General features: G+C 40.4%; 1 protein-coding gene across 1 annotated transcript; it reads left to right on the top strand.

Annotated features, from left to right (window-relative positions):
* Nucleotides 1–782: 782 nt before the first annotated feature.
* Nucleotides 783–4816, top strand: LOC308092846 (E3 ubiquitin-protein ligase TRIM35-like; the record flags this gene model as incomplete). The annotated part of the gene is made up of 4 exons (XM_080438944.1): nucleotides 783–846; nucleotides 2977–3039; nucleotides 3303–3919; nucleotides 4001–4816. The coding sequence occupies 4 exons, from the start codon at nucleotides 783–785 to the stop codon at nucleotides 4814–4816; spliced, it is 1560 nt and encodes a 519-aa protein (XP_080295070.1).
* Between the last annotated feature and the right edge of the window lie 9344 nt (nucleotides 4817–14160).

The following is a 14160-nucleotide window of genomic DNA, read 5'->3' as shown; positions in this document are numbered from 1 at the left end:
CATGATTAAAATGATTTAAATAAATTCAGCTTTTTCCAACCTCCACTTGGGTGTTGCCACTGATAAGACATGTTGATTAGATTTACAACCAAAACACTTACTTAAAGATGAATAGTCATGAATGACTCAGAGCTTTGTACACAGAAGAGGCTCATTCCTCCAGACCATCAGTCTGATAATCAGGCTAGCTTCACTCCAGCACTAATATGAATATCTATAGTGTCCCAGCAGAGAGTTGTCATCAATGTCTTAAACTGTGTGGTTGGTTGTGAGGCTGGTTGGTTGTTCCACCACACACACCTGAATAAATCAAGTCTCTAGAGGTCATCACCCCAACCAGACTCAGCTGGTCCACATCAGACATAACACGACCAGGGTTGCCAGATCTGCTTATTATAATTTCCCAGCAAGATTTTATTTGAAAATAGCCGATATACAAGCACACGGCGCGTTGTGAGCTTGTATATCTGCTATTTTCAAATAGCTGATGAAGCCATTTGCCCATAGTCGCTTCTTTTGGGCTGGTTTTCCTAGACCTGGTTGCTTGTTTCTCTCACAGAATCTGGCAACACCAAACATGACATTGATTCAAATGTGAATGAAGTCAGTAACAAACTTGTTTGACAGATTCTGTGAGAGAAACAAGCAACCAGGTCTAGGAAAACCAGCCCAAAAGAAGCGACTATGGGCAAATGGCTTCATCAGCTATTTGAAAATAGCAGATATACAAGCTCACGACGCGTTGTGTGCTTGTAGATCGATCTGGCAACCCTGGTCGTGTTATGTCTGATGTGGACCAGCTGAGGCTGGTTGGGATGATGACCTCTAGAGACTTGATTGATCCAGGTGTGTGTGGTGGAACAGGCCTCACAACCAACCACACAGTTTAAGACATTGATGACAACTCTCTGCTGGGACACTATAGATATTCATATTAGTGCTGGAGTGAAGCTAGCCTGATTATCAGACTGATGGTCTGGAGGAATGAGCCTCTTCTGTGTACAAAGCTCTGAGTCATTCATGACTATTCATCTTTAAGTAAGTGTTTTGGTTGTAAATCTAATCAACATGTCTTATCAGTGGCAACACCCAAGTGGAGGTTGGAAAAAGTTCTACATTTATTTGCATCATTTTAATCATGAACGCGCATGAAGACAGTATTATACTCTTATAGTATTATGACAGTATTATACTCTTTATTGAGTATAATACCTTAAAATTCTATGATATAGTAGCTCAGAAAATACTTTTATTAGCATTCAAAGCACAACAGAAACTGCTTCCAAGCTGCATTCAGAATCTGTTTCAAATGAAAGAAAATCAGTACGAGTTGAGGGGTATACTTATGTTTGGAATTATTACAGCTAGAACAAATATTAAAAAGAGATGTACATCGGTTATGGCAAGAGAAATATGGAATAGTTGTGATAATGACCTAAAGAAAATGCAGTTCGATCTATAAATTCAAGATAATATAGTAGGTAAATATAAAAAAATATTATAAACCATTACATGTTATTTTTTGTAGATGAAAAGACAAATTTTGTCTTTTTGAGGATTGATGTTTTGTTGTTTGTTTTTATAATATTATAAGGGTAGGCACTATAAGCTACGGCTTCAGCCTACACCTTTTCGGTCCATGAATTACATTTTTTCTTCTTTGGAAATGTTTGCTGTGACAAACTCTGTACATGGCTTAAGACCGAAATAAACTAAACTATTCTTTATTATTCTATTATCCTCACTGTCCATTCTATTTATCCACTTTTAACTCGAGAGAGGAAAGCAATGCTAAGTTAGGAGACATTTGTCACCCCCAATTTCATTAAGTGTTTTTGGAGTAAATCTAAAAGTCTATTAGTGGCTTCTGAAGTGAAAATGGGGGTTGGTGCGTCTCCAACATTTTGTATTTATTTTTAATTGTGTTAGCTAAACACATCTGGTATAAACCACATGTAAAATCCACAATGGCACTTTGGTCATTTGTAGCCTGGGAAGCAAAGCTTTTCGGGTATATGATCCGGTCGGGAGCAGAAGTAGCCCTACGTCACCAGGCGCGTCATCCGCGTCATCAGGCGACCGGATCACGACAATCCGGAAAGACGTCACCCCAAAATAGGTCCGTCCTAATAAAATCCTTGATGCGGCGTAGTTTAGCTTATTTTTAAAATATAAATGTGAGTGTACTTTCCGGAGACTATTAAGCGTCTGTATTATCCGTATTATCCCACGGGGAAATTCTATTCCATTTAAATAGGGATTGGGGAACCAAAACAAAGCGGCGCCGCAAAACCGGATCGCGACAATCCGGAAAGAGGATTCTTTTTTTCTTTTTCAGTAGGCGTGGCCTAGACCGGATCATATGGGTCTTTAGTAACGCATACCAGGCTTTCCTCCGAGGTGGAAAGACTGGTGACGCGAGGATAGGTCATTTGTAACTCTGAGAGCATACAAATGGAACGGGGGTTATCAATGTGTTCGTACACGGACAAACATGGCAAGTCTTGTGTTTGTCTGTGGCACATTCTAGATGTAGTTTTTACATAACATTATAATGTTCCTATTTTGATTGGACCTAATTACTGAATGTCTCAGTCTCCAGGTTTTCTTCAGAATACGTACTGTATGACATTCATTTACTAGTTTACTATGACACTATGTATGGCACTAGGAGTCCACTTAGGACAGAGGTTCTTTATTTTCAAGGTTCCCCCTAACTCTGAGTGTACAAATGGACCTATCAGACCACCGCAGCACTATACATTTAGGACTAGCTCTGTTTCTGGTAATATTTGTATGTCCATGGCAGAAATTAGAATTTTGACAAATGTCCACCACAAGCCAGCATGGTGATGAACCCTGAAATGGAACCATTTGGGTTCCTTTGGGGGCCCTTTAATGTGTTGTCCTCAGGAAAAGCACTGCTTTTATGTATTCTTGTTTCCCCAACTAAACTGTGTATCTGTCTGTTTAAAGCTCCGCCCCCTGCCAGACTCATCCGAGAGAAAAAAGGCTTCAACTTCAGACTAACAACTTCCAGTGAGGGAGGACAGACTACAGGAGGAGGGAATACTACTGACCCAGACCATTGGAACCTACTGCTGACTGAACTTTAACAAGAACCAGCATTCACAGTGAAAGTCAACTTCGGGGAACATTCTAGAGTATAGGGAGTGTTGCCACCACAGACTGGGCTGATTTTAGCTCTTGTTTGTAGCTTCACTCGGGAGACAAAATGGCTTCAAAGTCTGCTTTTTCAGAAGGGGACTTTTCCTGTCCTGTGTGTCACGACATCTTTAAAGATCCTGTTCTCCTGCCGTGTAGCCACAGCCTCTGTAAAGCCTGTCTGCAGGAATGGTGGAGAGGGAAGCGCGTAACGCAATGTCCAGTTTGTAAGAAAAAATATCCGAAAAAGAAATATTCAACAGAGGATCCACCCTGTAACCTGGCTTTGAAGAACCTGTGTGAGGCCTTCACACAGGAGAGACGCCAGAGAGCTTCAAAGCGTCAGAGAACTTCATCAGGGTCTGAGGATCTCTGCAGTCTGCACACTGAGGAACTCAAACTCTTCTGTCTGGAATGTCAAGAGCCATCTTGTGTTGTGTGTCTTCATTCAGAAAAACACACCAAGCACAGTTTCCGACCCATCGATGAAGCTGCACTGGACCACAAGGATGAAATACAGAAGTCACTGATGCCTTTGCAGGAGAAACTGAATGTTTTCACTTCATTCAAAACAACCTGTGACAAAGTATTAGATAACTTTAAGACCACGACCCAGAAAACCGAGAGTCAGATTAATAGTCAGTTTAAGCTGCTTCATATTATTCTACAAATGGACGAAGAGGCCAGAATCAAAGCATTGAGAGACGAAGAGCAGCAGAAGTGTCAGATGATGAGGGAGAAGATTGAGGATCTGGTCGGAAAGATATCAAGCCTTTCACACACAATCGGAGCCATAGAGGAGGAGCTGAGAGCTGAACACCTCTCGTTCCTGCAGAACTACAAGACTACGAAGGAAAGAGTGCAGCTCACACTGCAGGACCCACAGCCGGTCTCCGTAGAACTGATAGACGTGGCAGAACACCTGGATGTGACCAAACACCTGGGCAACCTGAAATTCAGAGTCTGGGAAAAGATGGGGAGGCTTGTCGGCTACACTGCTGTCGTTATGAACCCCGACACTGGCAATTCAAGTCTCGTGTTTTCTGATGATCTGACCACTGTTAGCGGAAAAGGGCGGCTGGAAAAGGGCGGCCGAAAACCGCTGCTGCTACTTGACAAGCCAGGAGAGGAGATTGACTATATCCTGGGTTCTGAGTGCTTTAAGTTGGGGAGTGGGTGTCACAGCTGGGAAGTTGAGGTTGAAGGCAATCAACAATGGGAAGTGGGCGTTTTATCAGTGAATGACCATATACCGGCATACATCGATGCTCTGCTGCCACACTACCCCGATCTAAAATATAGTGTTGAGTTCCGCGATGGTAAATACAGAGCAAAATCCTCAAGAGGGCCAGACACTCTCACTGAATCGTCATTGGAGCAGACTCTGATCTCGACGATCAGAGTACGGCTGAACTGCATCAAAAGACGGCTGTCATTCTTTGATGTTGAGGCAAACGAATACCTGTTACTTGTCAACTACTCTATGAGTAACACATTCATTCCATTCTTCTACACTTCTGATGACTGGCCTCTGAGTCTGTTGCCCAGGAGGAACCGTGTGACAGTGGAGCTGAATGATGGTGTTGAGGATGATGACACTACTGATGAAGAGGAGGAGGCGGATGATGATGATGATGATGAATCTCCATGATTGTGTTGTGTACTATACTGTGGGAAAACCTCTTGAAAAGACAGTCAAGCTGGTACAATTGTTTTAGCATTACTTTGGTCTTCATGCTCCTGAACTGTCCTGTTATGTTTTGTGAAGTCAAGTAACTACTTCACATCAGCTAACTATTAGTTCAGCTATTTAAAAAAAAATGTTTTCCTATTATGACATGGCCTGAATAATGGGGGCGTTAGGTTTTGTTTGCTTTGAATTAGATATGTAAAACGGGCTGTTTTTAATGTGTAATGTGACTGTATTCCAAATAAAAGTCTGATTATAGAACACGTATCTGAAGTTGTAATTTTTATAGCGAGGTAGTGGATTTTTGTGATTCTAACTGTTATTGAATGTTTTTTTTAAACTAACGTTAGACACATTTTCAACATTAAGATGTTTAAAAAATATATATACTATGTATTATGAAAGCACAAGGTGTGCGGTAAACTACACAGTAAATAGCACAGGGTATATGATCTCTATTAAGTTCAATGAGTTTTCTCTAATCATTTGAATATAAATACACTTGTCTTTAATCAGCTGGACTGAGGTAAACAGACCTAAAATGGGGAAACAAGAAGGTTTCAATTGTGTCACTAACCTGTACAAGCAGCAGCAACATGTTGATGGGACGTGTAATGATACAATAAAGAAAAAATAAGGTAAAACATACAATAACTAAAATACTGATGTCATGTAAAGAAGAGTTAGGGTCTTGTCCTAGATGGGTACAGTAGCTTATGTTTTAGAGGCAGTTTAAAAAATATGCAGCCATAATGTGCTGATAATATATAGGATAACGGCAGTCTATTTTTTTATGTTTTTGTTTCTATGAGGAGTGACTGACAGACACCCATTAGCACAGGGGCCCTTAACATAACATTATTACCTTACCTTAACCACCTTAAACACCAGCATCAGTATTGTGGGGAAAGCTTTCGCTGAAAATAGCAGATCGACAAGCTCACAACTTGTTGTGATCTCGTCAATCTGCTATGTTCATAAAAACTAGACTAAAATGTTAGTGAGGGACTAGTGGAGAAGAGATCCAGTAGAACTAAAAGACAAGTCATTTTATGTTTGGTTGTTGGGTGTTGCGCTCTGAAAATAGCTGATCTACAAGCTCACAACGCGTCGCAGTTGTGAGCTTGTAGATAGGCTGTTTTCTTGCACAACTACTAGACCACGAAGGAAAGAGACCAGTTCACATTGGAGGACCCACAGGACGGCCCATGGGATCTGCTCGACACGGCCAAACATCTGGGCAATCTGGCCTTCGGAATCTGGGAAAAGATGAAGGACATGGTCTCCTACCACCCTGTCATTCTGAACCCCAACACTGTCTATGAAAGACTCGTCCTCGTCCTAGAGATCCAGAAACCTACGACAGACAATGAACACATGGTAGTCGAGTCTTCAGCGCGCTTTGACTCAGGGACTCACAGCTGGGAGGTTGAGGTTGGAGACAATACAGACTGGGCTGTGGGCGTGTCTGAAGAGCAACGCCACAATTGCACAGAATACACGCCACGTCTATCTTGGAGTATAGAGTTTTCCGAAGGTAAATACAATGTAGCCTGCGCACCAGGGCCAGACACTGATCTGGTCCTGGCTCTCCCACTGAAGCAGCAACCTCAGAAGATCAGAGTCGAGCTGGACTGGAACAGAGGAACGCTGACACCGACACACACATACACACCTTCACACACATACACACCTTCACACACACTTTCACTAACACACTCGTTCCATTCATTACCACTTTCGATGAGAATCTCCCTCTGACGATGGTACCTTGGAAGGTCTATATAACTATGGGAAATTATAATGATGATTTTGAGACAAAATGGTGAATAATTTAGTCCCATTTAGGGTTTTTTAAGGGTATTTGTCACTACGTTTTCACGGGTGATATTTGTCCTCTGTATCAACTATTAGGAGTGTTTAAATGTGAATATTACTCAGAATTTTTGTAGGAGACTAGGAGTTGAGGCCTAGCTCTTTCTTATATTATTTGATTTTGTGATTTACATTAACCACTAAAGAGTAAAGACCTATACTTTGTCATATTATGACAACTAGCGAGAAAATAGCAGATCTACAAGCTTAAAATGCACAATGAAGCGCGGTGAGCTTGTAGATCGGCTATTTTCACTATTTTATACAAATCTTACATGAACATTTGTGAGCATCTTTGAATATTTCCCCAAATATATAGGGCCAACAGGGTTAAGGATCTCTCCGTCAGTCACTCCTCATTGTGGTGGGTCTGTTCACCTCAGTCCAGCTGATTGAAGACAAATTCATACTGAAAGGATTAGAGAAAACTCTTTGAAATGAATAGAGATCACACCATCCAGGTGTTATTTACTGTGTAGGAGTTTGCCGTGAAGGAGTTTAAAACCCTCTATACTCTCCTTCAAAACTGCCCTAAAAGAGTACCTACAGGTGGCTACATTCGAAACTGGCCCCTGTAAAAGTCAAAACCTAGCCCACCCCCCTCTCTAACTGTTAACTGTATATATTTGTAGTTTCTTATTTCTAAACTGTTTTTACGATGTTCTGCATAGTAGTGTATATCTGTCTGTCATTTAATATCTCTATGAATTGAGTACAAAGGACCCCAATGGAAACAAGACAATGGCTTTGTTTTGTTTTTTTATTCCTATTAGCTGACCGTGTATTGAACTGTACTTCCATGTGTTTTTTTCTACTCCTAATAAAGTATTCAATCAAGGTAGTTTACCTCACAATCTTGTTTGCTTTCACAAAACATCTGTAACATTTTAAATACTGCCCTCTGCTAACGTCACATAATGCCATGTAATGATGTCATAACGTATATATTTTTTTCCATCACGTTAATTTGTATTAAACATCATTCATTCCATCATGTACAGGTTTCTTTACAGAGTGCTACTTAAATCAGAAATGTCGATTTGTTTTAGTATGCAGGATGTAAAAAAAGAATAAATGGTTTCAATAAAAAAAAATGATATTTATGCAAAAATAGTACAGTGTTGTATGGAGAAGTGTAGAAATAGATTAAAAGGACTAATTAGACATTTTCGACAAAGGACGTTTAATACCCAATAACAAAAATAAATAAATGAAATGAAATGAGAAAAAAAATACCATTACTGTATCAAAAGTAAACAACAGACTATACTATAAAAACTGGTCAAACATTGGCCAAATTGTCAAATAATATAAGAAAGAGGTCTCAACTCCTAGTCTCCTACAAACATTCTGTGTAATATTCACATTTAAACACTCCTAATAGTTGATACAGAGGACAAATATCACCTGTGAAAACGTAGTGACAAATACCCTTAAAAAACCCTAAATGGGACTAAATTATTCACCATTTTGTCTCAAAATCATCATCATCATCATTTCCCATAGTTATATAGACCTTCCAAGGTACCATCGTCAGAGGGAGATTCTCATCGAAAGTGGTAATGAATGGAACGAGTGTGTTAGTGAAAGTGTGTGTGAAGGTGTGTATGTGTGTGTCGGTGTCGGGATCAGAGAACGAAAGCGTTCCTCTGTTCCAGTCCAGCTCGACTCTGATCTTCTGAGGTTGCTGCTGCAGTGGGAGAGCCAGGACCAGATCAGTGTCTGGCCCTGGTGCGCAGGCTACATTGTATTTACCTTCGGAAAACTCTATACTCCAAGATAGACGTGGCGTGTATTCTGTGCAATTGTGGCGTTGCTCTTCAGACACACCCACAGTCTGTATTGTCTCCAACCTCAACCTCCCAGCTGTGAGTCCCTGAGTCAAAGCGTGCTGAAGACTCGACAACCATGTGTTCATTGTCGGTTGTAGGTTTCTGGATCTCTAGATCATAGCTCAGACTGGTCAAATCATCAGACAGGACGAGTCTTTCATAGACAGTGTTGGGGTTCAGAATGACAGGGTGGTAGGAGACCATGTCCTTCATCTTTTCCCAGATTCTGAAGGTCAGGTTGCCCAGATGTTTGGCCGTGTCGAGCAGATCCCATGGGCCGTCCTGTGGGTCCTCCAATGTGAACTGGACTCTTTCCTTCGTGGTCTAGTAGTTGTGCAAGAAAACAGCCGATCTACAAGCTCACAACTGCGACGCGTTGTGAGCTTGTAGATCAGCTATTTTCAGAGCGCAACACCCAACAACCAAACATAAAATGACTTGTCTTTTAGTTCTACTGGATCTCTTCTCCACTAGTCCCTCACTAACATTTTAGTCTAGTTTTTATGAACATAGCAGATCGACGAGATCACAACAAGTTGTGAGCTTGTCGATCTGCTATTTTCAGCGAAAGCTTTCCCCACAATACTGATGCTGGTGTTTAGGTGGTTAAGGTAAGGTAATAATGTTATGTTAAGGTTAAGGGCCCCTGTGCTAATGGGTGTCTGTCAGTCACTCCTCATAGAAACAAAAACATAAAAAAGAGACTGCTGTTATCCTATATATTATCAGCACATGGATGCATATTTTTGAAACTGCCGCTAAAACATAAGCTACTGGACCCATCTAGGACAAGACCCTAACTCTTCTTTACATGACATCAGTATTTTAGTTATTGTATGTTTTACCTTATTTTTTCTTTATTGTATCATTACACGTCCCATCAACATGTTGCTGCTGCTTGTACAGGTTAGTGACACAATTGAAACCTTCTTGATTCCCCATTTTAGGTCCGTTCCACATTTTTTTTGGGGGTAAGGATGCTTTTGGTTTTGTCTTAATTTAATCAGAAATAATAATTATACATCTGAACTGAAATAAGACAAAACCAGACGGATTTAAATCTGTGATCAACATGCAAATGATATGTTTCACCTCACTCACTCCACATTCAGCTCCACAGCTCCACCCTGTGGTGGGGGGAGGGGAGGCATTGTACCATTGTGTTGAACTCAGCAAGTTGCTTCACACCAAAACCAGCAGATAATAAGACAATGAGATGAACTCCATGCTTGGACACTATTCATATAGTCCTGGAATGAGCCACTTCTGTACAAAGCTCTGAATCATTCATGAACACCCATTCACTGGCTGTAGTTTTGTGATTTACATTAACCACTAAAGGTTAAAGACCTATACTTTGTCATATTATGACAAGTGAAAATAGCAGCTCTACAAGCTTAAAATGCGCAATGAAGCGCGGTGAGCTTGTAGATCGGCTATTTTCACTAATTTATCCAAATCTTACATGTACAAGAGAAAACTCTTTGAAATTAATAGAGATCATACCATCCAGGTGTAAAACCCTACTCTCCTTCAAAACTGCCCTAAAAGAGTACTTACAGGTGGCTGACATTCGAAAATGGCCCCTGTAAAAGTCAAAACCTAGCCCACCCCCCCTCTCTAACTGTTAACTGTACATATTTGTAGTTTCTTATTTTTAAACTGTTTTTACGATGTTCTGCATAGTAGTGTTTATCTGTCTGTCATTTAATGTCACTATGAATTGAGTACAAAGGACCCCAATGGAAACAAGTCAATGGCCATCTTGTATTTTTTTTAAATTCCTATTAGCTGACCTATTGAACTGTTCTTTCATGTGCTTTCATAAAACATCTGTAACATTTTAAATACTGACTCTGCTAACGTAATATAAAAACGCCATGTAATGATGTCATAACGTATATATTTTTTCATTCATTCATTCCATCATGTACAGTTTTCCTTACAGAATGCTACTTTAATCAGAAATGCTGATTTGTTTTTGTATGCAGGTCAGGATGTAAAAAATAATAAATGGTTTCAATAAAACAATTTGATATTCATGCAAAAAAGTACTGTGTATATTGTATGAGGAAGTGTAGAAATAGATTAAAAGTTAAGGACTAATTAGACACTTTCAATCAAAAGCTAGTTTTATTTTCGACAAAGGACGTTTAATACCCAATACAAAAAAAGAATGAAATGAAAAAAGACAACTACTGCATCAAAAGTAATCAACAAACAAACTATAAAAACTGGTCAAACATTGGCCAAATAATATAAGAAAGAGGCCTCAAGTCAACTCCTAGTCTCCTACAACAACAGAAAATCTACTCCAAGATAGACGTGGCGTGTCTTCTGTGTAATTGTTGTGTTGCTCTTCAGACACGCCCACAGCCCAGTCTGTATTGTCTCCAACCTCAACGTCCCAGCTGTGAGTCCCTGAGTCAAAGCGCGCTGAAGACTCGACAACCGTGTGTTCATAGTCTGTTGTAGGTTTCTGGATCTCTAGATCATAGCTCAGACTGGTCAGATCGTCAGACAGGACGAGTCTTTCATAGACAGTGTTGGGGTTGAGAATGACAGGGTGGTAGGAGACCATGTCCTTCATCTTTTCCCAGATTCTGAAGGCCAGGTTGCCCAGATGTTTGGCCGTGTCGAGCAGATCCCACGGGCCGTCCTGTGGGTCCTCCAATGTGAACTGGACTCTTTCCTTCGTGGTCTTGTAGTTGTGCAGGAATGAGATGTGTTCAGCTCTCAGCTCCTCCTCTATGGCTCCGATTCTGTGTGAAAGGGTTGCGATGTCTCTGTTCAGACCCTCAATCTTCTCCTTCAACATCTGACTCTTCTGCTGCTCATCTTCTCTCACTGCAGTGATCCTAGCCTCCTCTTCTTCGCGAAGGAATAGACGAAGGCTCCTAAACTGTTCCCTAATCAGCATCACTGTGTGCTGGCCCTGGCCCTTGATGCATTTTGCTGTCTTCTTGATGCATTTTTTAAATTCATTAAATACCTTCAGTTTCTCCTTCAAAGCCTTCAGTGACGTCTGGATTTCATCCTTGTGGTCCAGTGCAGCTCCATCGATGGGTCTGAAACTGTGGTTGGTGTGTTCTGAATGCAGACACACATCACACACTGGCTCTTGACATTCCAGACAGAAGAGCGTGAGTTCCTCAGCGTGCAGACTGCAGAGATCGAGATCCTCAGACCCCGATGAAGTTCTCCGACGCTTTGAAGGTCTCTTGGTGTCTCCCCTGCATGAAGACCTCACACAGGTTCTTCAGAGCCAGGTTACAGGGTGGATCGTCCGTTGAGGATATTTTCTTACAAACGGGACATTCCTTTATCATCTTCTCTCGCCACCATTTCTGCAGACAGCCTTTACAGAAGCTGTGGCTACACGACAGGACAGGATCTTTAAAGACGTCACGACACACGGGACAGGAAAAATCTTCTTCGGAAAGAGATGACTTGGAAGCCATTTTGAATCTGCCAGTCGGTCAGTGGTGGCAATTACACTTCCTCCTGGGTCAGTATTCTCTCCTGTAGCTGTGGATGGAAAGACAGTCTGTCCTCCCTCACTGACTGGAAGTTGAGTTGTGTGTTTGACTCTGGTCTGAAGCTGAAGCTTTTATTCTCTCTGATGAGTCTGCCAGAACACACCATAAGAGCTATAGGAGGGGAAACAGCAGACAAAGCAGAACAAATATTAGAAATTATGCCTATAGTGACAAACAAAGCCATCCTCCAACATAACCAGGCAGGCCTTAACATGGAATCCTCAGGGGAAAAGAAAACCAGGAAGACCCAGAAACAGCTGGAAAAGGTCTGTCGAGGCGGAACTCAGGGAAAAAGGAACATCTTGGAAGGAAGCAGAGAAGATCGCCCAACACCGAACTAGCTGGAGGAAATTCATATTTGACCTATGCTCCCCAAAGAGCAAAGTCAAGTAAGACAAACATTTCTGACAAAACCCATAGCCTACTGTAAAAGGCTGAATGCTCTATATATGAAATACAAATCATCAATTAACATTTTACAGTGAGCCTGTGAGTTACAATATTGCTCAGCATGAATTGTTTTTAAAAAAAGTGACCATTTCCTTTTAGGGTGCAAACATAAGAAATGGCTAAATAAAGTAGCCTTTAAATCACAATGATAGGAACCTTAAACCTTTTAGTCTTTTTGACAAATATGAAATGTATGTTTGTACTCCATGGATTATGTTCTGTCATGTATTACCAATCTAAACCCAGGCATTTATTTGATTATATTATTCACGTTACTGAGGCTTCTCAATTGATTCTAAAAAAATTAGACCGGCAGAATGACATTCAAAGTGACTTTTAACCTGGTGACAATATGCATGGATACAACCAGTGGTATTTTTATATTTATAAAGGTATTTCCAATTTTCAATATTTTTACTTCTACTCCACTGCATGTCAGAGGCAAATATTGTACTTTATTTACTCCACTATAATTTTATAAAAACAATATATATATATATATATATATATTTGTATAAAAACAATATATATATATATATATATATATATATATATATATATATATATATATATACACACATACATACATACATACATACATACATACATACACACACACACACACACACACACACACACACACACACACACACACACACACACACACACACACACACACAGTCTATTTGAAAAATATACAAGGCTGTGAGCTTGTAGATCTGCTATTTTCAAAGGATTTTTGTATACATTTGAAAACTTGTGAAATGGGACATTCTGCATAATGACTACTTTTACTTTTGGTACTTTAGGTACATTTTGATGCCAATACTTTTGTACGTATATTTTTATGGTTCACATGACCCTCGTCTGTCACAAGCGTCATGGCGCTACTTGTTCCTGGTTTTGAAACTTTCTCCATTTACAACCCGTACATCTACATTAACCTTCAGATTTCAAATATAAAGTGTTTACCCCACGGCCACGGATGTAACAAGTTAAAACGCCTGGTTCTAAGTACTCGTATCTTCCGTATTGTTCAATAAAAAGCATTTTAATCCGATTGCCGGCCATTTTCTCATAGCGTTATAATGTATCCCAGTGCAATACACCTACCAACCGATAGGGTCGCGTAGTTGAAAGCATATGAAGGACATCTTGAGAAAATGGTCACCGATCGGATTAGAATGCTTTTTATTGAACAATACGGAAGAACCGGGTACTTAGACCCAGGCGTTTTAACTTGTTACATCCATGGCCGTGGGGTCAGCACTTTATATTTGACATCTGACCGTGTATGTAGATGTACAGGTTGTAAATGGAGAACGTTCCAAAACAGGAACGAGTTGCGCCATGACAGTCATGTTTCGGGGCTAAACACAATGCCTGTAATAAAACATATATTTGTGCCCTCAGCGAGGTGCTTAAACAAAATAAACCTTTCTGTATGAACACTGGTGTGTTCTCTTACCGTTGTTTTCATAGACATAAAAAGGTTCTATATCTATGGTTGTTTTCGTTCATTTCGTCTCATGCTGCCGTGTTTCTTTTTCAAAGACGCGCTAAAAGCACTAAAAGTAAATACACACTTTCACTTCCGGTTTACTTCCTG

Source organism: Gymnoscopelus braueri (assembly GCF_963280865.1).
Source record: "Gymnoscopelus braueri genome assembly, chromosome: 10".
Taxonomy (NCBI): domain Eukaryota; kingdom Metazoa; phylum Chordata; class Actinopteri; order Myctophiformes; family Myctophidae; genus Gymnoscopelus; species Gymnoscopelus braueri.
Note: the sequence above shows the minus strand (reverse complement) of the source record. Positions and strands in the feature narration are given on the sequence as shown.